At 41.8% G+C, this 24,217-nt stretch overlaps 1 protein-coding gene across 2 annotated transcripts in view; it reads right to left on the bottom strand.

Moving 5' to 3' along the window:
* Positions 1-503: 503 nt before the first annotated feature.
* BTRC (beta-transducin repeat containing E3 ubiquitin protein ligase) overlaps positions 504-24,217 on the bottom strand; it is a 417,532-nt gene continuing 393,818 nt past the window's right edge. For both annotated transcript variants that reach the window (XM_030202848.1, XM_030202849.1), the window contains 2 exons: positions 3,965-4,158; positions 504-3,461 (listed from right to left, as the gene is read on the bottom strand). In XM_030202848.1, the coding sequence (XP_030058708.1) occupies positions 3,997-4,158 (162 nt within the window). In that variant the 3' untranslated portion in view covers positions 504-3,461; positions 3,965-3,996. The remainder of the gene's footprint in view (positions 3,462-3,964; positions 4,159-24,217) is intronic.

Raw genomic sequence — 24,217 nt, 5'->3', positions numbered from 1 at the left:
TCCAACAATGGTATTCATGTGCGTTTGCCTTTCAGCCACTCATACTTTTTGTACATTGTGTATTAAGAACCCAGTTCCATGGGGTTTTAAGCATTTTTTGCATTTGTCCCTGCTGTTTGGGATTAAAACTATCTTACATGCCTGGTTGCAGATTGATCCTCCTTCTCTCCAGAGATGGAGTGCTTACACGCTCGAACAATTGTGAATGGATTGCTTGAAGATACATGATCTTAATAGCACTTCACTCAACAGTTTTTCTTCACTCAACACGTAATTAAACTCTAGAATTTGTTGCCAGAGAATGCAGTAAAAGCAGTTAGCTTAGCGGGGTATTAAAAAGGTTTGGATAGCTTCCTAAAGGAAAAGTCCATAGACCATTATTAAAATGGATGGGGAAAATCCACTGCTTATTTCTAGGATAGGCAGCATAAAATGTATTGTACTTTTTTGGGATCTTGCCAAGTACTTGTGACCTGGATTGACCACTATTGGAAACAGGATGCTGGGCTTGATGGATCTTCAGTCTGTCCCAGTATGGCAATACTTATGTCAGGCTTTTATAGCAACCTGGGAGCCATTTTGGCTAACCTTGCCCCATCGGGCTCATAGCAGATTATTAAATTTTTAAAATACCTCCTTTCGCATTCTCATGTTTTTCTTCCTACATCTTTTAGTGCTTACTCTATTCTGTTACTTGTAAAGGTGATGTTAGGGGAAGGAGAGGTGGGAGGTGAGGTTATCATTGTAAGAAATTTTTCTTTGTACTGCAGTTATATGTATTGTGTAGATTTTTTATAATAATAAAATGATTGAAACATAATATATAGAATGCTTTACGCTGCTCCTTTTCTTGATTGGAAATTGCCCCTGCTTTTTTTTAAAGTGGCAACCCTGGCATCTAAATATGGGAGATACATTTCTTGGGCTCTATAACGCAAAAGAAAAAAAATAAAACTCTTAGTAAACCAGCTCGAAAGACCTACTCTGGAGGTGCTGAATCCATGTTGTATCTAATGGGTGGAATAGTCTGTCAGTTCTGCACCATTCGTTAGAACAGATCGGGAGCTAATTTCAAGCTACTTTGCCTGATGGGAACATCATACATGCCCTGGACTTTCAAACTGATTTAATGGCAAAATCTTTCTCTTAAATCAAACATTCATACAGAGAATTCATCTCTTTATAAAGCAGGTAGAGTTTTTCTTTGAAGTATTTATATTCTTTCTAGGTAAAGGAGTAAAGAATCTTTCTGTATTCTAAAACAAGGTGCATTTATAACGATGCTAAACAGAAGAGGCACGCCTGCAAAAGAAAACTATTTCTATTTTATCTCTTATATTTTCAGTTCAGTCAGAGGGAGGAGTGCTTTCTTTCTAATATTTCTACTACAAAAAAAAAACCAAAACAAATCCTAATAAAACAGTGTGACCCATCTTGAGAAGGGAGGTACACTATTTTTCCAGTTCACAGAATTAAAAATACTTTTCTTGACAATGACCACAGACTTCATGTTATTCTATTAAAAATGTCAGTTTCCAGAGTCTATCCCTGAAAGATAAATAAAGACACATTAGAAAGACCTCCTTCAAGGACAGACACAGTTTTTCTTTTCACAATTTGTTATCCAGTCTAGTTGCATATTTCAAGGAAACTAGCTGTTCATTAAAAAAAATGCACACATGCAATAAGAGGCGGAGGGTGTGATTTAAATGACTTGTGTGGCACTTAAATCGGAACAGCAGCATTCTCAATAGTTCTCAGTCATGCTCAGAATTTCATGTACATCATCAATCTGTCTATTGTATGAGTAGAAGGACAGATCTTTATACATAAAAGAGGTATAGCCACTTAATACACAGCCAAGCACTGAGGTCCTGAACTACTTTCAAAGTCTTCTCAGCAAGCAAGAAAACAATTACAGAAGTCAAGTTCCCTTTTCTCTCAGTCCAGATAAACACTAAGAATACTTCAAGTCCACACATTGCTATTAAAAAAAAGGCATCCCTTTCTTGGACCACAAATAGGAATTTGATTAGCCTTTAAATCTTCCAAATATCTTTTAAAATTAAATCCTCTTGAATTTTTTGACAGGTTAACTCTCTCCTCTTCCTATCATTTCTTTATTCAAAATGACCTCAAGATTTTGTGTGTTTATTTTTGTCTATGCTTTTACTTGCCAAACTAAACTTAAACACAGAAAAACTCAAATAGCTCTACCATATATTTAAAAAGGCAGTTACTTGCTTTTTAAAACGATGTTGTTTTCATTCATGGTCACAAATTAGTGGCACAACATAAAATCTGGCCAATCGCCATAGGCTTGGAACAGAAGCTTAAACAGCAGCGTTTTTACAGAATGAACTTATGCAAATGTAATATTGTCATGGCTAGCAAGCCACAGGTTGGATATTAAAAAGCTGCCTATTCAGATTAACAACTATTTCTTCAGCTCATTATTTACAAACTGAATTTGTCATGCTGTAACCTACAGACGGCTAAGTATCAAGAACCTCTATATCTTCTAGGAACCAATGTTACCTCGGCTTTTTGCGTGTTTGTATTAGCTAGTGAGGGTGATAGCTTCTGAAAGGCTACATGTGGAAGGATAGCAGTCTAGTATTTTGTTAACTTTCCTGATTTTTAGAGATACAGGCAACATTAATGACTAAAACCAAAAACTATAACTGAATAAAGTACTCATAAAAATGTGTGGTGTTATCTCTCTCCATCCTCTGGCCAGAAATTGTGCATCGTAAGATTACAAATACTATTCCAAGGTGGAATAAAGTCTAAACCCACATACTGTGTGCATCATCTACGTATCTCTAGTGTTTATGTTTGGAGAGAGAGTGGTGCGTACCAGTGCTGGCAACCAGTTTAACAATGTAGACTTTTTGATTTAATGGTCCCTGAAGGACAAGAAAAATCAGCAACACTGAACTTGATAGGAGATGGGCCGAGAAAAATTGAAAAAGTTAAAAATAAATTAGGAAGAATTCCATTAACCTCCCATGTTACACAGTAGTTCAACACAGACACACATATTTTCTTCATAATAGCCAAAGGCAGTAGGCTCGTATTTCCAAACGTTGCCTCTATCCCATAATAATAATAATTTTACATTCTAAACACTACCAGAAGGGTCCGACCATCATTCAGCTTGAAGAAGTCCCGCTTTTAAGTGATTTCTCTCCACAGGTCTTCTGTTAATAGCAAACCAACTGAAATCCTGACTCAAACAAAAGGAGAGTTTTTGCCTTATATCACTTTCTATGGTCCATTAAAAGATAAAAGACATCTTCTGACAGCAGCAGTTCAGGAGTCAGATGAAATGACTAGACCTGTTCAAGTCCCATTGCCTGCCAAAGGGTCAGCGTGCACATCATTTCATCAATTACTGGTTTAGTATATACTTCTTCCTGGCATTGGGACTAATTTTAATACCACCGTTTTGATAAGTCCTGCAAGAAAAGAAAAGAGAAAACACCAGGTTTTAACTGACACATACTCTTGCCACCTATTGCACTTATTTTAATTCATTCAGCTAAAGAAAGAATACACAATGACAATTAATGAGTGAGAGTTGCCTTCCTCAATGCAGCCAACTGTACCATTTGTAGCAAAGCCAGGGAACTCAGATTTAGAGTGTTTATTTTTGTAGTTCGATGTATACTCTTCCATACAATTAATAGTTAGTGAGAGCTCAGACTGCCACAAGGAAATCAATGAAGATATGGAGATATATCACTAGTTCAACTATTTGTTAACTGTGACACTAAATTCCTGACAACGTAGCATCTGCTGAGGTGCCCACTGTTGAAGACATTCTTCACAATGAAAGGACCTTGCGGAATACAGTGAATGAAATCAACAAGGGCGACAAAATGGTCAAACGCAGTGCACAGAGACAAGAGGAGGAAGACTCAATACAAGGAGGAGTGCATATGCATTTTGTGATGTTTACCTGTGCAATCAAGAGGTATGGTGCAGCAATATTTATCTAGAGATATAAGTGTATGTCCTGGAAGGTGAACGGTTTGAATCTGCTTGTGCACTTGGATCATTGAGGAAATCCCAGATGAGGATTGTATCATCGTGTGAACTGCTGACAATTTGGAACTCATCGAATTGCAGGCGGAAGACTCTGCCAGAATGCTCCTGAAAAAAAAACCAACCCCAAACAAGTACTGTTTTATTATGCATTCTAAGATGCCTGAAAAATCCACAAAAATACCAGTTATAATATTAGATATCATCACAGCCCTCAGTTTCCTGTGATAGCACATGGATACATTTAATTATATTTAAGACACACATCCGCCTTTTCGCTCCTGGAATGTACAAACAGGGTATTAAAAAGTTACATATTTATTCCAATAAAATAAGAATTTAAATTCAAATACATTACAACAGTACTTAACATGCCAAACCAGCTTAGCTACTCCCGCCTACCTCATTTCCATGACTATAAAGAACTGTTTCTTTGGTGCCTTTTGGAATTGTGAATAGTCTGATTGTCTTTTCACCTCTTCAGCTTTTATTAATTTTTTTTTTCATTACCTTTTGTTTCAAATTAAAATGTTTTCATTTCTCAGTTATATTTTCTTTTCTTTTTTTTTTAATTTTAATTTATCTTGGATTTTTATTTATTTATTGTGTCTCTTCTACCCTATTCCCTTCTCCTTGGCATTTTTCCTTCCTCCCTTTCATACTCTTCAGTCCTCCTTCACATGCACTCTCTTTCCTTCTTGTATATTCTACTCACCTTTCCTCCATTCAGTCTCCACATACTTGTTTCCTTCTTGCCCTCCTTCCTTCAACTACCAGAATCCTACCTCCTGTTTCTCTTAGGGTCCTTTCTCCAAGCTGGTTCCTTTAATTCATCAATGGTCCTTGTTCTGGTCCCTGTACATTCCTCTATTTAAGCAGGATGGGAGGCGGAGGTGGCTATGGACTGCAAAGGCAACAGCCCTATACATGTCTGACAGTAGCACAGGGTGTGACAGTGGCCTGGCAGAGGCTGCCCGAGTTATGGCCAATTAGGAGTTGAATGACTGACCCATTTCCCATGATTCTATGGCAAGGTCTGGATTCCACAAAATTCTGGAATACTGGGATTTAAATTTTTCACAAATATATCCTGTGTAGGATAGTCCAGAATTTTTTTTTTACCATTATTATAAATGATCATGATCCTGTTTTCCTATAAGAAAATCACTTTAAGGCTGTATATAATTCCTAAATCAACCACTCTGGCCAGTTAATTGCACAGCTGTAAACCTGTATCTTGATCAATTCCTTAGTAAATTAAGCACCCAAGTATTTCTGTGATATTTTCAAAATGGCTGGAATTGTTTAGGTAAGTAAATATGCACATATTAACAAATAAGAAAAATAAATTATGTGCCTGAAATAAGCCTGGTGGTTTAGGGATTGGCACCCTTTGAAGCAAACTGCATTAAAAATTTTGTTCTCAAGATCTTGCTCCTGAAGCTGGGTGAAGAAGAAAATGTTGCAAAATTAGAAAACTGGGTCAAGAAATGCCCTTAGGGGTCCTTTTACAAAGCAGCGGTAAAATGTGGCCTAGCGCGCACCAAAAAGACACGCCTGCACTATACTGCAGGCACAGCTGGGAAAAAGTCCATTTTTTACTGGGCTGGAAAATGGGCGTTCGCAAAAAATTAAAACTAACGCTCGCCTATTTATGGCTTGAGCCCTTTCCCCCAGCCATTGACCTAGAAGTAAGGGCTCATGCACTACCTGCGCGGTAATCATGTAGCACGCACCAATGTGGCTGCGCTGCCGATTATCGATGAGAATGCCCCCATGGTAGAAAATAGAAATTTTTTTTACCACGGGATTTGGCACACGCCAAACTCTGAATTACCGCTGGGCGCACACGCTACCCCGGCGGTAGTACTGATTTGGCATGTGTTAACCCTCCTGTAGCTTTTTAAAAGGGCTTCTTAGTGCAGTGATTTTCAACCTTTTTCATCTCATGGCACACTGACAAGGCGCAAAAATTTGTTAAGGCACACCATCAGTTTTTAAAAAGATATATTCATTATCATTTAACAAATGAGTATTAATATTGTGTTTAAAGTCCAATAATTACATTTTTAATCACTGTGCTATCTTTATAGTTGAATATTTTTATTGAAGATACAAGTTAGTAAAAGGGCAACAAAATAATTCAAAGATAACAAAATTAACCACAAATAAAATGCATTCAAAAACATAGAAGGCACCATTCAAAAAATATTCTGATTCTCATGTCATCTGAGCCATAGCAAAATAAAACTCTCCACTATTAAGCACATTGTGAAAAAAATACAAAACCTGAAAAAAAATCCTAAAATACATGTACAAATATGTCATACAACAGTAGCACTAATTCCTGTGATTTAAATAGCAAGAACCCTACCGTCCGAGGACGCTACCAAAACCCTTACCCACACCCTTATCACCTCTCGCCTAGACTACTGCAATTTGCTTCTCGCTAGTCTCCCGCTCAGCCATCTATCTCCTCTTCAATCTGTCCAAAACTCTGCTGCACATCTTATATTCCGCCAGAGTCGCTATACTCACGTTAGCCCTCTCCTCAAGTCGCTTCACTGGCTCCCTATCCGCTTCCGCATACGGTTCAAACTTCTCCTTTTGACCTACAAGTGCATCCACTCCGCAGCTCCTCAGTACCTTTCTGCTCTCATCTCTCCCTACACTCCTCCCCGTGAACTCCGTTCGCTGGGTAAATGTCTCCTGTCGTCCCCCTTCTCCCCCACTGCTAACTCCCGGCTCCGTTCCTTCTATCTCGCTGCTCCCTATGCCTGGAATAGACTCCCTGAGCCGGTACGTCAGGCTCAGTCTCTGCCTGTCTTCAAGTTTAGGCTTAAAGCCCACCTCTTTGCTACTGCTTTCGACTCCTAACCATGACTCTCTTACTCAACACCCTCACTTATCACCCCTACCACTGCAATTTCCCCACCCTAGTTAGATTGTAAGCTCTGTTGAGCAGGGACTGTCTTTTCATGTTAATTTGTACAGCACTGCATAAGTCTAGTAGCGCTATAGACATAGGCGCCCCATATAAGAGGCTTGGGGAGGCTAAGCCTCCCCAGCCCAGCTGTGAGCTTCGCGGCGGCCCCACCTGCCTCCCTCTCCAAATGTACCCCGAGACTCCCGACGACGAAATCTTCTGCTGCGGCCTCTTCTATTGAGCAGCGCAGCGGCAGCCGCTTCTCTCGGAGCCAGCATAACATAAGAAGAAAAAGAAGCGCGGGGCCGCAGCAGCGTTCAGACATGCACTGTCGGCTCTGCCGGTCTCTGCCCCGTGACGTCAATTTCCCATTCCGGGGGCAGAGGACCGGCAGAGCCGACAGCGCATGTCTGAACGCTGCTGCGGCCCCGCGCTTCTTTTTCTTCTTCTGTCAGCGCTGCTGTAAAGAAGCCCGGGCCAGAGGGAGAGAAGAGAATGTGTGGAAACGGTAGGAGGAGAGAGAAGGAGAGCAGGGGAGAGCCAGAGAGTGATAGGGAAAGAAAGAGGGGACATGGAAAAGAGCAGGGGAGAGCCAGGGACATGGAAAAAAAGCAGGGGAGAGCCAGAAAGAGATGGGGAGAGAAAGAGGGGCCATGAAAAAGAGCAGGGGAGAGCCAGGGACATGGAAAAAAGGAGGGGCGAGCCAGAAAGAGATGGGGAGAGAAAGAGGGGCCATGGAAAAGAACAGGGGAGAGCCAGGGACATGGAAAAAAAGCAGGGGAGAGCCAGAAAGAAATGGGGAGAGAAAGAGGGGCCATGGAAAAGAGCAGAGGAGAGCCAAGGACATGGAAAAAAAGCAAGGGAGAGCCAGAAAGAGATGGGGAGAGAAAGAGGGGCCATGGAAAAGAGCAGGGGAGAGCCAGGGACATGGAAAAAAGTAGGGGAGAGCCAAAAAGAGATGGGGAGAGAAAGAGGGGACATGGGCAGGAGAGAGAGAGAAGCTGCTGGGGAGAAACTGGGGGAGACCCTAGCTGTCAGACTGAGAAATGCTGGCTGGATGAAAGGAGGGAGAAAGAGGAAAAATGCTGGAAGGAGGGAAGAAACTGGTAGGGAGGGAAAGAGGAAAGACACTGGAAGGATGGGGTGAGAGAGGACATGCTGAATGGAAAAGGGTCAAGAGAGAGAACTGTCTAGAAGGAAGGGGAGATAGAGGAAGACAATGGACGGAAGGATTGGGAGAGGATAATGGGTGGAAGGATGGAGAGAGAAAGAGGGATGACACTGGATGGAATGGTAGGAGAGAAAGAGGGAAGGTACTGGACATGGATGGAGGGAAGGGAAGTATATGCACATGGATGGAGGGGAGTGAGGAGAAATGCTGGATATGGATGGAGGGAAAACTGTTGACTTTAAGAGCTGGATCGGGATACTGAAGGATAGGGACAGGGCTACAGATGGTACACAGGACGCATAAGGACACAGGAGGATGGTGGACATGGTGAGAGAAAAAATATCAAATGGAAAGAAGACACTGGGACTAAAGCAAATAGAAAAACCTAAATGATCAGACAACAAAGGTAGAAAAAAGTACTTTATTCAGAATTTATTAACTGGAATATGTCAGCTTTTGGAAATGTGCATCTGTGATATTTTGCAAGTAAGTTTCAATTTTTCTAGTATTGCTCCATGCTGAGTCTGACTTCTTAGGTAACTTTCCAGTTTTGCCTTCATATCTGTTGTGTCATGTGGTTTTCATGTGTAATCAAGGTGCAGTATTCTACTAGTGTGTAGTATTTACAGCCCATTTTGGGTTTTTTTTTGTTTCACTAGGTTGTGTACTGGTGTTTTAAATTACTGGTGTAATTACAGTGCTGCCTTTCCACACATAAGGTTGTAGCTCGTCCTGTCCTTGGAATTAGTGCTGTTATGGTTTGCTAAGGTTACGAGTGTGTTTTTGCATAAGTTTGTGTATAGTGTTTTGCAGTAGAGAGATTGTGTATTGGCCTTACTGAGGTGGCACCAAAACATCAGAAAGGGGTTTTAGAGCCTAAATCATGACACACTACCTCTTGAAGGATCTACATATAGTCGTTCATAAAAGGAGCTCATTGTGAACACTATCCACCCTAAAAGGGTGTTTTGTGGCTCTACATGAGAATTGTGATATTATGATCCCTTGTTTCATATTGTTGACGGTCTGCATTTTCCATATGGGTGGTATATTGGTGTATTAGGGTCTGCCTAGTGTTATGGTACAGTAAGGTTCTGAGTGTGTTTTTGCACAAATTTGTGCACAGTGTTTTACAGTTGAGCGATTGTGGTTAGTATATGCTTTGAGCAACCACTTTATTCTTTGACATATGATACATATTTAATATCTAAATGTAATAAAAGGTATTAATTGTGACTTATTTTTACTTATTTTTTTTCTGTGTTGTCAGACAATTATGGATGTAAGCCCCGCCCATGACCCCACCCATAGCCCCGCCCCCTTTAGCCTCCCCAAACAGTTGGGCCACCGACCGCCTATGGCTATAGAAATGTTTAATAGTAGTAGTAGTAGTAATATAAATAGGCAGCAAAACAAATATTACACTGGGCCCAAAAACACCAATACACTTCCAACTGGTAAAACAGAACAAGTAGGATAGATACAGATCAACACAGAAACTACATGCCCACAGAATACCATACCTCAGTCACACGCAAAACATAGACAGACCCTCATCAAATACCTACTACTACTACTACTATTTAGCATTTCTATAGCGCTACAAAGCATACGCAGCGCTGCACAAACATAGAAGAAAGACAGTCCCTGCTCAAAGAGCTTACAATCTAATAGACAAAAAATAAATAAAGTAAGCAAATCAAATCAATTAATGTGAACGGGAAGGAAGAGAGGAGGGTAGGTGGAGGCGAGTGGTTACGAGTCAAAAGCAATGTTAAAGAGGTGGGCTTTCAGTCTAGATTTAAAGGTGGCCAAGGATGGGGCAAGACGTAGGGGCTCAGGAAGTTTATTCCAGGCGTAGGGTGCAGCGAGACAGAAGGCGCGAAGTCTGGAGTTGGCAGTAGTGGAGAAGGGAACAGATAAGAAGGATTTATCCATGGAGCGGAGTGCACTGGAAGGGGTGTAGGGAAGGACGAGTGTGGAGAGATACTGGGGAGCAGCAAAGTGAGTACATTTATAGGTTAGTAGAAGAAGTTTGAACAGGATGCGAAAACGGATAGGGAGCCAGTGAAGGGTCTTGAGGAGAGGGGTAGTATGAGTAAAGCGACCCTGGCGGAAGATGAGACGGGCAGCAGAGTTTTGAACCGACTGGAGAGGGGAGAGGTGACTAAGTGGGAGGCCAGCAAGAAGCAGATTGCAGTAGTCTAAACGAGAGGTGACAAGGGGATCACAGTTTAGAAATAGAGATATAAAGACAAAAATTGAACTGGGAACCCCAAGAAGTCAAACTAGGTATGTACCACAACATGGGAGAAATAAAAACGGAAATGCATTTCCTCTTATACTGAACATAATACAAAGATATCCATGATGTACATTTCGTAAACTAACATAGGGCCCCCTTTTACCAAGCTGCGGCAAAAGGGGGCCTGCGCTGGTGTCACCTGAGGCCCCCTTTTACCGCAGCGGGTAAAAGGGAAGTCTCTCTTTCTTGCAGGAAACGGTAAGTAAAGCACTTGCTGTGTAGCCATTTCTGGTGGGGGGGGGGGGGGGGGGGAGCCCTTACTGCTCCATCCATTGAGGTGGCGGTAGGGGCTCCCACGCTAACCCGGCAGTAATTGGGCAGTGTACCGCCGGGTACATTCTGGTGCTACAAAATAAATATATTTTTGTAGTGTCGGATATGACAGCGCACTAAGGGTGGGAAGTATTGCCGGGCTGCTGCGGTTGCCCAGCAGTACTTCCTGTTTAGCGAGCGGTAAGCCCGCATTGGGCTTACCACCGTGTAGTAAAAGGGGCCCATAGTTAATAAATTCAAAATAAAACACTTTCTTTCTACCTTTGTTGTCTGGACATTTTTCCCATCACGTTGATCTTAATTTTTCTTTTCTGCTTTCCTGTCTTCTGCTCTCTTTCCAGGGGCTGCTGTCAATTTCTCATGTCTCCTCCTGTCTTGTTCCGTTCCCTTGTTACATCTGTCTCTGTTGTAATCTGCCACTGCTTGCCCTGGGATTGGCAACATGGAATGTTGCTTCTAATTGGGTTTCTGCCAGGTACTTGTGACCTGGATTGGCTTTTCTCTCTTTCTTCCCTAACTCCCTTCCACCTCATCATGGTTCCAGGAATTTTCTCTTTCTCCCCCCCCCCCCCCCCCAACCCGAGTAAACGTCTTTCTCTTTCAGTCCCCCCCGGTCTACCTTAAACTAAGCCTTCAAGGAGGTTCCTCGGCAGCGCCAGTAATCCACTGCCACTGCTTGCAGCCTGTTTGGAGCCTCTCTTCTGCTGCAACCTGCCCCTTCTGACACAACTTCCTGTTTATGTGGCAGAGGAGATACGCCAAGAAGGCTGCAAGCAGTGACTCTGAATTATTGCCACTGCTGGGGAACTTGCTTCCAAGATGTGGTTTAAGGTAGACGTGGGGTGGTGAGGGAGAAGACTTGAAGACACAGAGAGAAATGCAGCACTGGGGCCCCTGGTGCTCTGGGTCTTTGGTTGCTGGAAGTCAAGTCTGCTCCTGCCCATGGCACACCTGGGGAGCAGCTGCGGCACACTAGTTGAAAAACGCTGCCTTAGTGGAACTGATGGTGATCCCTCCATTACAGCTACTTATTAACAGTATAGCTTCCTTAATAATACATCTTAATGGCTGCTTAATACACAGGCTGTATTTTCAGTTAACTAACGAAACAAGACAAGATGACTGCACAGATGGCAAGAATTACAAAAATATCTTTATTATGTTGGTTAACTATGCTGGATTTCCAAATCAGATGACAGGATACTCCCACAGTAAAATCACATTATACAAGTTACTGAAGGGGGCAAAGCACTCACTCTGGAGACTTATAACCAGGGATAAGAAGACAGACGGACAGGAGGTTTGATGTTTGTAGTTTGATCCAGAACACATTTGAAGCTTCTGAGGAAGGTGCAAGAAAGCAAAGTTGCTCACTTGTAATAGGAGTTCTCTAAGGACAGCAAGTTACCAATCACACCTGGGTGATGTCTTTTATAGATACTCTACTGAGCATATGCTGGATGTCCTATGTCATCATGGTTGCTAAAAGTTCTCTAGTTACAGACTTCCTTAAATAAAACACAAGGGGAAAATATAGAATAATGCCAACAGGTAAGCAATTTGTTTTTGTTATAAATGATCATTTGTAAATATAAATATGAGGTGCCCTAGAAAAAATAAAAATGGGCCCTAGGAGAGCGAATTAGATTCTAAATCTCAAACAGACTTTGCTAGACAGACTGCCCAAACACACTGCCTTGTCAGGAGTCTTAATTCAAAAAGTAATGGGGTGTAAATGTGTGGATTAAACTTCATATTGCAGCCTTATGGAGGCAACCCTGACTCTTTGGATGCTGCTTTAACTGTTAACTTTATCAGTCTATAGAGTCAATTACATTGTGTATGCTTGACTTTAGTAATGCCAGGTCTGTGGCTGTAAAAGAAACAAAAAGCTGGATAGACTTTCAAAGTACTTTAGTCTGCTCCAGACTGAAGGCTAAGGCTTGTTCACCTTTATTCTATGATTACTTATCAGCGAGGATATACGATAGCTCTCAAGACAAATCCCTCCTTTCAGTACCCTTCTCCACCACCGCCAACTCTAGGCTTCGCCCCTTCTGCCTCGCCTCTCCCCATGCTTGGAACAAACTCCCTGAGCCCATACGCCTGGCCCCCTCCCTACCCATCTTCAAATCATTGCTCAAAGCCCACCTCTTCAATGTCGCCTTCGGCACCTAATCACTACATCTCTTCTCAGGAAATCTCATATACCCCAACTTGACATTTCGTCCTTTAGATTGTAAGCTCTTCTGAGCAGGGACCGTCCTTATTCGTTAATTTGTACAGCGCTGTGTAACCCTAGTAGCGCTCTAGAAATGTTAAGTAGTAGTAGTAGTAGTAAGTACTGACTTATAGGAGGATAGATTACTTATTACAGTATGCTCTTATACAGGGTCACATGACTTATGGCAATTGTCAGTGATGTGGGTCTGCTATGGTAGAACAATTTTGGACACCACCTGGGAAGAATAGAGCCATTGGGTCGCGGGATAACACTGACTGTGATTCACACAATGTTATTTATGTTATGCAGTGCCCGTGCCAATTGCTCTATGTGGGTAGGACATCTTGGCAGATTACCAGCAGACTGAACAAACATAAATCTAGGATTGCCCTTTGGTATCAGTCAGGCAGGCTCCCTCATTTCCCTTACTGATATTCAATTGCAGGTCTTAGAATAATCTAAGGAAGTACAATTTCACAGAAAGGGTGGTGGAGGCATGGAATGGCCTCCCGGTGGAGGTTGTGGAGTCTAGGACTGTTCCAGAATTTAAAAAGGCATGGGATAAGCATGTGGGATCACTTAGGAAAAGGAAAAGTTAAGGGTATAGAGGATGGGTCATATGGCCTTTATCTGCTGTCATGTTTATATGTATGCGAAGATTTTTAAGCGTTGAGTTTTGGCTCGCACATTGATATTTATACCGCCCCCCCCCCCTCCCCAGTTTGAACTCTGTGGAACTATTAATTTGTGAACATGTGAGTTGGGGAAAAATGTTGGGAATATGATTGCTTGGTTGAAGTAGAATTCTGACACCAGCTGAGGCAGGATTTAGGATGCAGTTACTGAACCACACTCTTGTTAGAAATGCTGTATAAGGTATATAAATAATTAAGGTCTGGTGTTCATTGACTATGCATGCTGAAGTGACCACATCAAAAATGCAACACTTCCAATCAATTACTTCAATTCAAGTTCTATGCTGCAACTGGGATAATGGGAATGGGGAACCTACTGTACCTACTCCTAGAGCCAAGGAGTAAAATAGAAGTTGGGGAAATATCATCTACACCTGGAATAGCTCCTGAAGCATAAAAAACAAGTATCACTTACTGCAACAAGACGCCTGGGGATCATTACACTTCCAACCAGGACTAAGCCACCAAAAGCACTACCCAAGACCCTCATAATATCCGAGTCTCAAAGCATCTAAGACTGTGACTATCATCTTTGATACTTGTTTATACTACTTGCTACACTGTCAGAGAGGATAATCACATATTCTCACATAGAGGAAAAGGATAGAAGGGAGATAAAGAGACATAGAGGTGTATTAGTAACCTATGGAACTTTGTAAAAGTGCTTTGAAAATGAGTCCCTTTGCAAATACTGTTTTCTTATTGCCTCTGCTATTGTTATTGTCCCAGTCACTTACCAGAAAAGTAAACTTGTTGGTTCAGAACAGCAATACCACAGTGGTCTCTGGCTGTGTGGAGGTGCAATATGTAGGGACTAATTGCCAATAGATGGTTTCTTGGCATTTGTGAGTCCTGATTCTGGTCCCAAACAAATCAATTAATTATATGAGCGGTCCCTCCACACAGTCTCCAATCATACACATGAGACCACCCTTACATATATATTTAATGAATTTCTTTATTAAGAATAGCTGATAAAAGAATGATACCCCTGCTACCACTGCATTCATCATAAAAGCTTTATAATATGGAGTCTATATGGGTAAGACATGGAAAAGACATATCAGCAATTAATGGATGTTATAAAGGAACAAAACATGTTATCTGAAACTTCTGGAGAAACTGGCATATCATTACTTCTTTCTGTCACAGTTATGGTGTCTTGACATTTTTGCAGTATTAAAAAAAGACAAGGTTACAGAACTCTTGCTATGAACACTAATGTGTTTTACATGTAGAACCCAGAAAATTCTGACTCTGCAGTGTCAAGTGTTAATGATGCTCCCTGTTGACAACATTGTAAGGCTGTGCTATATTTATTTTTCCACTCAAAAACTGCTGTCAATTCATGTAGCTGCTTTGCCAACTGCAAAATGGAAGTATACTGGCCTGCAGTGAACATTTACTATCTGTGAACTTTCTCCTACTGCTTGCAAATTGAAGACAAACAGCAGGAGGTTACTTATCTCTAGTGCTGAGCAAGGTTTAATTTTGGACAACAATGGTAACAGAGCAGCGTGGCAAGCTGATATTTGATGTCCTGTAGTTACAGCCATAAAACAGACCCACAAGCGATGTTCACAGTAACTGTGTAGTAGGATTTTATTTAACTTGTATTCTATATATTCATCTTGCTGCATGACTTTAATTCTCTTCCTGCATACTCTTTTTGCCATCAAACAAATTTAGTTAATGTCACCTCTGAATACTCCATAAATGAACACATGCAGGTGAAAGAGAGTTATTAAAATTTGTCTACATGTTACAAAACAAACTGTGCCAAAGCTATGTCAAAAATCAAGACTGGAATGCTTGACATATTTTAGAAATTCTCTAAGTATATAAGCTAATATGAATATGCATGCGACTATGAAAAGCTATGACGGAAAGAACACAGGAAAAAGCCATGGGGGTGAGGGAGAGGCCCTGAGGTGATGTTATTGGCGCGGGGGGGGGGGGGGGGGGGGGGGAGAATATCAGACAGATGACAAGAAGGAGCGATGAAAGGCTGAAAGGAATAAGAAAATAAGCAGCAGGAGACAAATCCTCAGGGGAAGAGAGGCTCAAATACTGGAGATCTGATGGAAAGAGGAGGAAGACTTCAGGAAGGATCTATGGGGAACAGATGAGCTGCTGAAAGGAGGGAGAGGACCTGGGATCTAAAATCAACCCTGCTTACATGGAAAAGAAATCAGAAATGTAGGATGGTTATCAATACATTAATTGTCAATGGAGAACTGCCATCAACTCAAATTGTAATAATGTGGGTAGTGGAGAGCAATAGTGCAAATTATTTAAAGATTTTGGGGCCAATATACTAAACCTTAACATAAAAGGAAGGGAAGAGAAGAGATTTTTTTTTGAGTCTCTTGGTTATCAGATTCTGATTGCAAGGGATGCAAGTGACCCAGTTTTGTATGTGATTAGAATTTGCAAAATCCCAATTTCAATCTGCTTCACAGCTTAAGGGAACCCGTTCTTCTTTGCATATTGGCATAAAACACTGCAACTTGACCATGTCTGCATTAAACAGAATGATCCTGATGATGCTGTGCAAATACTCGGGGGAATAAAATATCATTCAAAACGCCAGATGGTTGATATAGAGCAGTAGCTCATTTGGTGACCAGATTCCCTACAGTTAGCCTCCCCAGTTAGTGTTGGAAACACCCATTGTGAGGATGGAGTAGCATTCTAGTGGAGCAAAGATGTTAACTCTGGTCAGGTTGAATTCAGACATCCACTACTATAGCATGGACCGAAGTGAAGGCAAAGGATGAATTTTAGTTGTCAAGTCTGAGATCCCACTGTGACCTTTTCATTTTCAGGCAGACAAAAGGCATGGTATGGACTGCAGTAGCCATATGGACTAACATCTGTAAGTGGGTCCTGGCCATAAGCATCATGGAACATTGAGCCTTTTGTATACATTACTTTCAATTGTCTGTCCAGAGGCAGGAAAGCCTTTGCCTAATATGTGTCCAGAATAGTGCCATGAATGTATTCTCATTTCTAGACTGTGTTCACTTCTTCAACTTGAAGATAAACTCTAGGCCCTGAAAGAGACATTGTTTTGTTTCCAGGGAATTAGAGATATGCTTTATGAATTTGTTTCATCCTGTCTGATTAAGTTTGACTCTTGCATTGTGATTGGGGATATTAATTTACTCTTGGAATCAAAGTTAGATAGTAGGGTCTTAGAATTTCAGGAATTTTTAGAATCAGGAGGATTGAAATTTCAAAATGTTGTACGGACGCATTTGGCCGGACATCAGATTGATTTTTTTAGCTTTTAAGGGGGAAGAGGGGAGAATATTAAGATAATGGAGTCATTATGGTCCCTCAAATGGTCTGTTCATTATTTGTTAGAATTCTCTTTATATTGGAGAATAGACAAATATGTAAGAACTAAGTCTTGACTAGGAATTGTGTGGCACTAGAAGATAGATAGATGCTGGGTTATTTTGGAGTCTACTATCCCCTAATTTTGAGGATGGGGCAAATTTGATAGTAGGCAAGACTCAGTTGAAATGGTCCTTGATGAAATTGCTCCTTATAAAGACAAGTTTCTGTAGGGTCAACACCCCGTGGTTTAATTCTGATCTTTTGGATTTAAAGCAACAGTGTCGCTATTTAGAACATCAGTGGTTAAAATTACAGGAGAAAATGGGTCAGTAGTTACAAGGCCAGTATAATACAGGCTGAGGGATTATTATAATTTGTTGATTGATTCTGCAGAGTCCAATATTAAACAATTATTCCACATTTTAAGTTCTTTAATAAAACCAGAACAAACATCTGTCCTGGAAGCAGATCTCTCACTCGAACCCTCAGTATATGGGTTTGCCAATTTCTTTCAAGATAAGAACAGAACACTACAGAATCAATTATTACCGGCTATGGAAGAGTTAACAGACATGGTTCCCTTGTACATAAATGTTTTGGTGGCCCCAGTGAACCGTGTCTGTTCAAAATTTGTAGTTCCAAGTATGGACAAGTTTTTAACATTATTTGATAGGTTCTCTAAATCCTGTAGTTAATTGGATATTGTTACTAAGGGTGTTTTTGTGATGGCTCCCCCAAAGTTTAAGGCTTCGTTATATACATCCATTGTAGATCTTCTGATGATAGGCCAGTTCCCTCAAAGTTTGGGTGCAGCGAAGGGCGACTAAAATGATAGCGGGGATGGGACGACTTCCCTATGAAGAAAGACTAAGGAGGCTAGGGCTTTTCAGCTTGGAGAAGAGACGGCTGAGGGGAGACATGATAGAGGTATATAAAATAATGAGTGGAGTGGAACAGGTGGATGTGAAGCGTCTGTTCACGCTTTCCAAAAATACTAGGACTAGGGGGCATGCGATGAAACTACAGTGTAGTAAATTTATGTTCAATCATTTTTATTGATGTTCAACTTTCCAAACAATCATAACATTTCTGTTTTATCCTCCATTAAGTTATCACTGAGTTATACATAAACAGAACTCACACAACTGGAACATCATATTATTTTTCCCCCTTTTTCTCCCCCTCCCCTCCCTTTCCCCCCCTCCCCCCCACCCTCCCCCCTCCTCTACCTCCCCTCCCCCCTCCCTATTGTTTCCAGTTCATGGTTGCCACAGACCTGATTATCATTGTTAAGATCAATAAAACAGTGTAGTAAATTTAAAACAAATCGGAGAAACGTTTTCTTCACTCAACGCCTAATTAAACTCTGGAATTCATTGCCGGAGAACGTGGTGAAGGCGGTTAGCTTGGCAGAGTTATAAAAGGGGTTGGACGGTTTCCTAAGGGACAAGTCCATAAACCACTACTAAATGGACTTGGGAAAAATCCACAGTTACAGGAATAACATGTATAGAATGTTTGTACCTTTGGGAAGTTTGACAGGTGCCCTTGGCCTGGATTGGCTGCTGTCGGGGACAGGATGGTGGGCTCGATGGATCCTTGGTCTTTTCCCAGTGTGGCATTACTTATGTACTTATGTTTTATTATGGCCGCTCTTAAAGGCTCCAGCCTTGGATTCTGGGACAAACATGTAACTATCGTCCTGTAGTAAACATTCCTATGTTTGCTAAAATTATGGAATCTTTAGTGGCCAAACAGTTGGAAAATTATTTAGAGCAACATAGTCAGGCTTTAGACAAGGTATCAGTACAGAGACCTTACTCAATTGTTTATTAGCACAAATTAGGCCAGCACTGTCTCAATGTCACCAGGTCATTTAATGCAATTTGTCTTATCATCAGCCTTTGACCTGGTGGATTGTTGTATTTACTGAACATACTGGATGGTTTTGGCTTGACAGGACCAGTATTCCAATGATGTGAAGGTTTTCTTAAGAGGAGAACGTACAGAGTCCAAAAGGGACAATGCATGTCAAGATCATAGGACTGTATGGTGGGGGTCCCTCAGGGTTTACCATTTTCCCCTGTCCTCTTTAATATTTGAATGACCACTTTGGGTAGGCTTTTTAACTCATCACTAGACAATATGACAATTATTTTATCAGTCGTCTAGTTCCATTGAGGATAGTGCTGCAATTATAACCAGCTATTTTAATAGGATGGAATAATGGGTGTCTAGTTATACGCTGAAGTTAAATATCAGTAAAATGAAGTTTTGTGCCTTACCCCTCCAACTAAAACATTTTTCAGTTCATCTTTAATTATCACAGGTACTTCTTTTGTTTTGGAAACCTCACTGAGGGTGTTTGGGATAATTGTGGACTGGCATTTAAATATGAAATCTCAGATTAAACAAGTAACAAGGAGAGTTTTTCTCAAGCTAAGAGAATTAGAGCACATAAAAATATTGTAGATCAAGGCCAATTTCGATTGATCGTTCAGGTGTTGGTTTTGTCTCAGCTTGACTACTGTAACTCCCTATATATGGGTTGTTCAAAGAGCTTCTTGAAGCATTTACAAGTGCTACAAAATACAGTATAAAAAGTTGATTTTCGGTAAACGAAGATCAGATTTTGCTACTCCTTTGTTGAAGAGCCTGCATTGGCTTCTTCTGGAGGCTTGATGTAAGTTCAAACTGTGTAGTTTAATTCATAAGATTCTTTATGGTAATGTCCTGGAATATCTAGTATTTTTGCTGGCTGTTGGTTTGAGTAACCAATCCCTTAGGTCGATTAAACAAGGAATATTACCCAACTTTAAGAAATGTGAACTATAAATCTGTACATATAATGAGCTTTGCTTATAGATCTGCTCAGTGCTGGATTTCATTGCCTCTTAACATCTTATTAACTGAAGTTTTGAAAAATGTTAAAAATGTATTTATTTTCTATATATTTGGGTTAAGGCTTTGATCTTTTAGACAGAAATCAGTGACACCATTTTAAAATTGTAATTCTACTAGTGTTAGTCTAGTTCTTCTTAAAATTGTTGTAATCCATACTGATCCAGTAATGGTTTGTAGTAGAATATAAATTTTATTGTAATTGTAATTGACAGAGAGCACCAGATCTCAAAAAGAAGCTGCCAGAAGCCAGTTGTCAAGGTATGGAAAGACTAAATGCCCCTGTTGATACAGGTAAGTGGCCACACCACCATAAGGAATTTGATGAAAACTCTGGAGACTAATGAGGACTTTGTAATGGTAATGGTCTGAATGCAGAAGGAACCAAAGTTATTTTCTGCATATGTGATAAACTGATATTTGGGTATATGAGTAGGGGAAGATTGAAGGAGAAGTTTGCATTTTGAACTTTTCTTTGCAAAGGAACACACTGAGGTTCCTGAGGTCTAAAATGGAAAGTAATCCATCTAAATTAAGTTTATTATTTATTTATTGTACAAAATTCTCTCTCTGATATAGGTAGCAAAGTACTTTAACAAGACTGTAGTCCTGTGAAGTGCAATAAAAACCTTAATGAGGAAAGGGAAAACGCCTCTGAACCCAACCTCCACCCAAAATCAATGTTTTCAAAAACAAAGGTGGAGGAAAGCATATGGATTACCTCTCTTCATCGGCATAAAAAACCCTTGACTCGAGTTCAAAATTGCTAAACTTCACAGAAATTACAATTAATGGATCCACAAAAAGAAGTAAAAGAATTACTTAACTTTAACTTCAAAGTGCAGATGAGCAAAAACGTGTGTGGTCGGTCAATCACACCGACTGTGGCCAGAGTTTTGCTGCTGGGAGCTGTCTCAAGGCGTGCATGACTCGTGTTTTAAAATACGTCCGATCTTCCTGCACAGAGCAGTTTTCAGACAGCAAGAGCAATCGATTCGTCAGCAGAATGCTGAGCTGAATCTAGTAAAAGTGATAGATGGTTCATAGCTCCAAGGGAGATAGCTCTGAAGGGCTGTGAAGGAAACACCACAGCGGCCTGACGTGACACAGGTTCAAGGAAGAATTGCTAAATAGATGCCGTTGGGTCCAGAACCCAAAAATACTCCCAGAGTTTAGGAGAAGAACGAGGAATTAGCACCTGATGCAGAACAAAGCCTGGAGCAGAAGAGCAACCTAAGCCTATGGCCAAAAAGCACCCCCAGATGTCCAAAGAGTTTGGTGGAGACAACCAAGTCTTGGAGAAATTGAAGCCCAATCCAAAGGACTAAAGAAGATGAGATATATGGGGGGAACTTGCAGACTCCTTAGATAAGAAGAGGAGCAAACAGCCCAAAGGGCAAGAACAAAGAACCCGAGGGCAAGCAAGTTTGAGACACAGACGCAGAACCTCTAACAAAGAGTAAGGAAAGGAACTTGCATGAATGGACAGACAAGAAAGTCCATCCAACAGCCGGGAGTAAATTTTACTCCTTTATCCATCTACATCCTGACAAGGATCAGAAATCACAGAACAAAACCATGAAAGGAAAAACTGGGAAATAACCCCCCCCCCCTCCCGCTTCCTAGAGATCCAGGGAGGCCAAAACTCTCCCGGCTTGGACTGCAGTTATACTAGACATCCACATGGTCCACATGACAAGGAGACCCTAAGGATGTTGTGAACTCCTTGAAGTTCAAACTCAGGGAAAGGCATCACCCTTATCCTGAACACAATGTAAATGGGAGCACCCCAGAAAATCACTCGGGGCAGGAACACCATGACCCATGTAACTGCAACAGACAGTGCCACTACTCAGTGAACCTGGTAGCCACAGCGCTATAAAGAAATCCGAGGAGAGCACCGAGTCCCCACAAGTAGACAGTGCAGAGGGCATGAAGAGACTCGGAGGAGTAGCATGCTAAGTAACCAGATGTGTTGAAGAGAGGATCCTGCCCATTAGCCAGTCTGGCTAGGAAGACTAACCACGAAGGTTAAAACGAGACTAAGAGGCAGTAACAGAATCCTGAAACCTATCCGCTGTCCCTCTGAAATGCGAAATTCCGTAGAATTCACACCAACCTCTCTAGATCCCATCCAAACAGGAGCCCACCTCGAAAGGGTAGCTCATCCAAAGTGATGTAGAGTCCCATCAGGTGCCCAAATTCTAAGCCAGAGCTAGCCTTTTGCCGATAGACAAGAGATGGCTGAAGTACCATGCGTACTAGCACTGGCTGGCATGGGTACGCAAGGTGCTAGCCAGAGTGGCTGAGAGCCATCAGAGAAGAGTATTGCCACACTGGAATCATCCGTAGGTACCTCTAGCCCAGTAACCTTTTTTCAACAGTGGCAAAGATCCCAAAATAGAACCATACATTTTAAATAGCTTATCCTAGAAATAAGCAGAGGATGTTCCCAAGTCCACTCAATAAAGGCTGATGGGTTCTTCTGCTAGGAAGAAATCTGAAACCTTTATCAAAACCCGCTAAGCTAATTGCTTAAACTACATTCTCTGGGAAAGAATCCCTGAGTTTAATTACACTGAGATGGGAGAAATATTATCTCCAATTTGGTAAAGAGGATATGGCTGTGCAGAACCATGCATTCATGACAGGCCACCAGCAGTGGGTCCAGAATTAGAAACCTGGGGCGCATTGTGCTCACTCTCCACTAGCCGCATTCACCAGGAACTCTGAAACATATTAAGACTCAGGGACACTGCTATTGAGAAAGCAGTGCCAGAGCTAGCACGTAACAGGCTATGCCAGCGACAGGGTGCCAGACTTGAAACAAGCTGCTGAGGAAAACCCACACTAGTAGTTAGTATCATGGCATGGAGACAGCTGATCCATCCATGCCAAGAACTACTTGCCAAGGCAAGCTGTACAGCAGAGTGAAACAAAAAACGCCCCCAAGAAAAAGCGAGGAGTACCTGTGAGCTAGAGAGCGACATCAGCCGCCTTCCAGAAAAAACTGTGGCATGACTAAAAGCGCTGCCACACCATCTTAAAGAGAAAAATCCCCAGCCTGGGAGAATTTTTTTTACAACATGCAAGCATGAGGTCAAGGTTGACTGGATAGTAAACTCCTGTGGACAGAAGATGTTCTGGAATTTTCTGGCCTTTTCTTTTGGGTCCGCTTATTTCTGTGTGTGTTTCTATGAGTTTCCACTGACAGTTGCAAGGCAGGAATTTCTGGCTGAACACAAACTGACAAGACCCCCATTGTCATGACATCCCAACTGTTTTGTTACAAATATAATTTACTGAGAAGAGATGTGGCAAGGACCCTATTGCAGGTCTCCTATGCAGCGCCCCCCCCGGAACAGCGCGACGCCCCCCCGGCAAAAGAACCCCCGATCCCCCGGCGAAATAACCCCCCCCCGGGTGCACGCCGCTGGTGGTGGTGGTGGTGCCGCGCGCCTGCCGGCTCTTCGTTTTCATGCTCCCTCTGCCCCGGAACAGAAAGTAACCTGTTCCGGGGCAAAGGGAGCATGAAAACGAAGAGCCGACAGGCGCGCGGCACCCCCCCAGCGGCGTGCACCCGGGGCGGACCGCACCCACCTTGGTACGCCACTGCTCCTTTGTATTTGCGGGGTGTCTGATTGGTCCAGGGGTGGGGGAAAGGTGAGTAGGCACCACAGTCCTATAAAGATACTAAGCAGACAAAGAGACTCTGAAATAGCCTTGCTGGCAGGAGAGTTTCATATCCTTGAAAGAGCGTTTGGGGGTGTACTTCCCCCACTCCCCCCCTAATTCTTTGCAGCTAAGAATCATTCATTCTTTCTTTCTTTCTTTCTTTCAATTCTCTCTCTCAGCTCTGTGACCTTTGTATGACAGTGAGGAATAAACTTTCCTTCCTCCTTTTTCTCTTTTCTCTAAGTTCAGGCTGATTCTTTTACAAATTCCAAAGCTACTATTGTTAGACTCTGTTTTGTAAAACTACTAATGCTGAGAGCCAATACTATTTCTTGTATTGTTGCGGTGAGTAATAAAAAGATTCCTTTCTTTCTAACTTAGTCTGATTTTTTCCACTTCTAAGAATAGCACCTAATGCAGCCATTACAAAGAGAACCAGAGAACACCCTGGAAACCAGGAGAGAGAGTTCCCCTATCCCTTAGTCCCCGAGAAGGGCAGGGAAACTGGGAAAACATGCCTCAGGCATCAGAGAGCTGGCGGCAACATCAAACGTTCAATACCACATGAACCTGCACAAAAGACACCGCAAACAGCAGAACCTGTGATATCACCCCAGTGAGGAGAAAAATTAAAAGGAGAAGATACAACACA

The sequence above is a fragment of the Microcaecilia unicolor genome, chromosome 5 (genome assembly GCF_901765095.1).
Source record: "Microcaecilia unicolor chromosome 5, aMicUni1.1, whole genome shotgun sequence".
NCBI classification, from domain to species: Eukaryota; Metazoa; Chordata; class Amphibia; order Gymnophiona; family Siphonopidae; genus Microcaecilia; species Microcaecilia unicolor.
Note: the sequence above shows the minus strand (reverse complement) of the source record. Positions and strands in the feature narration are given on the sequence as shown.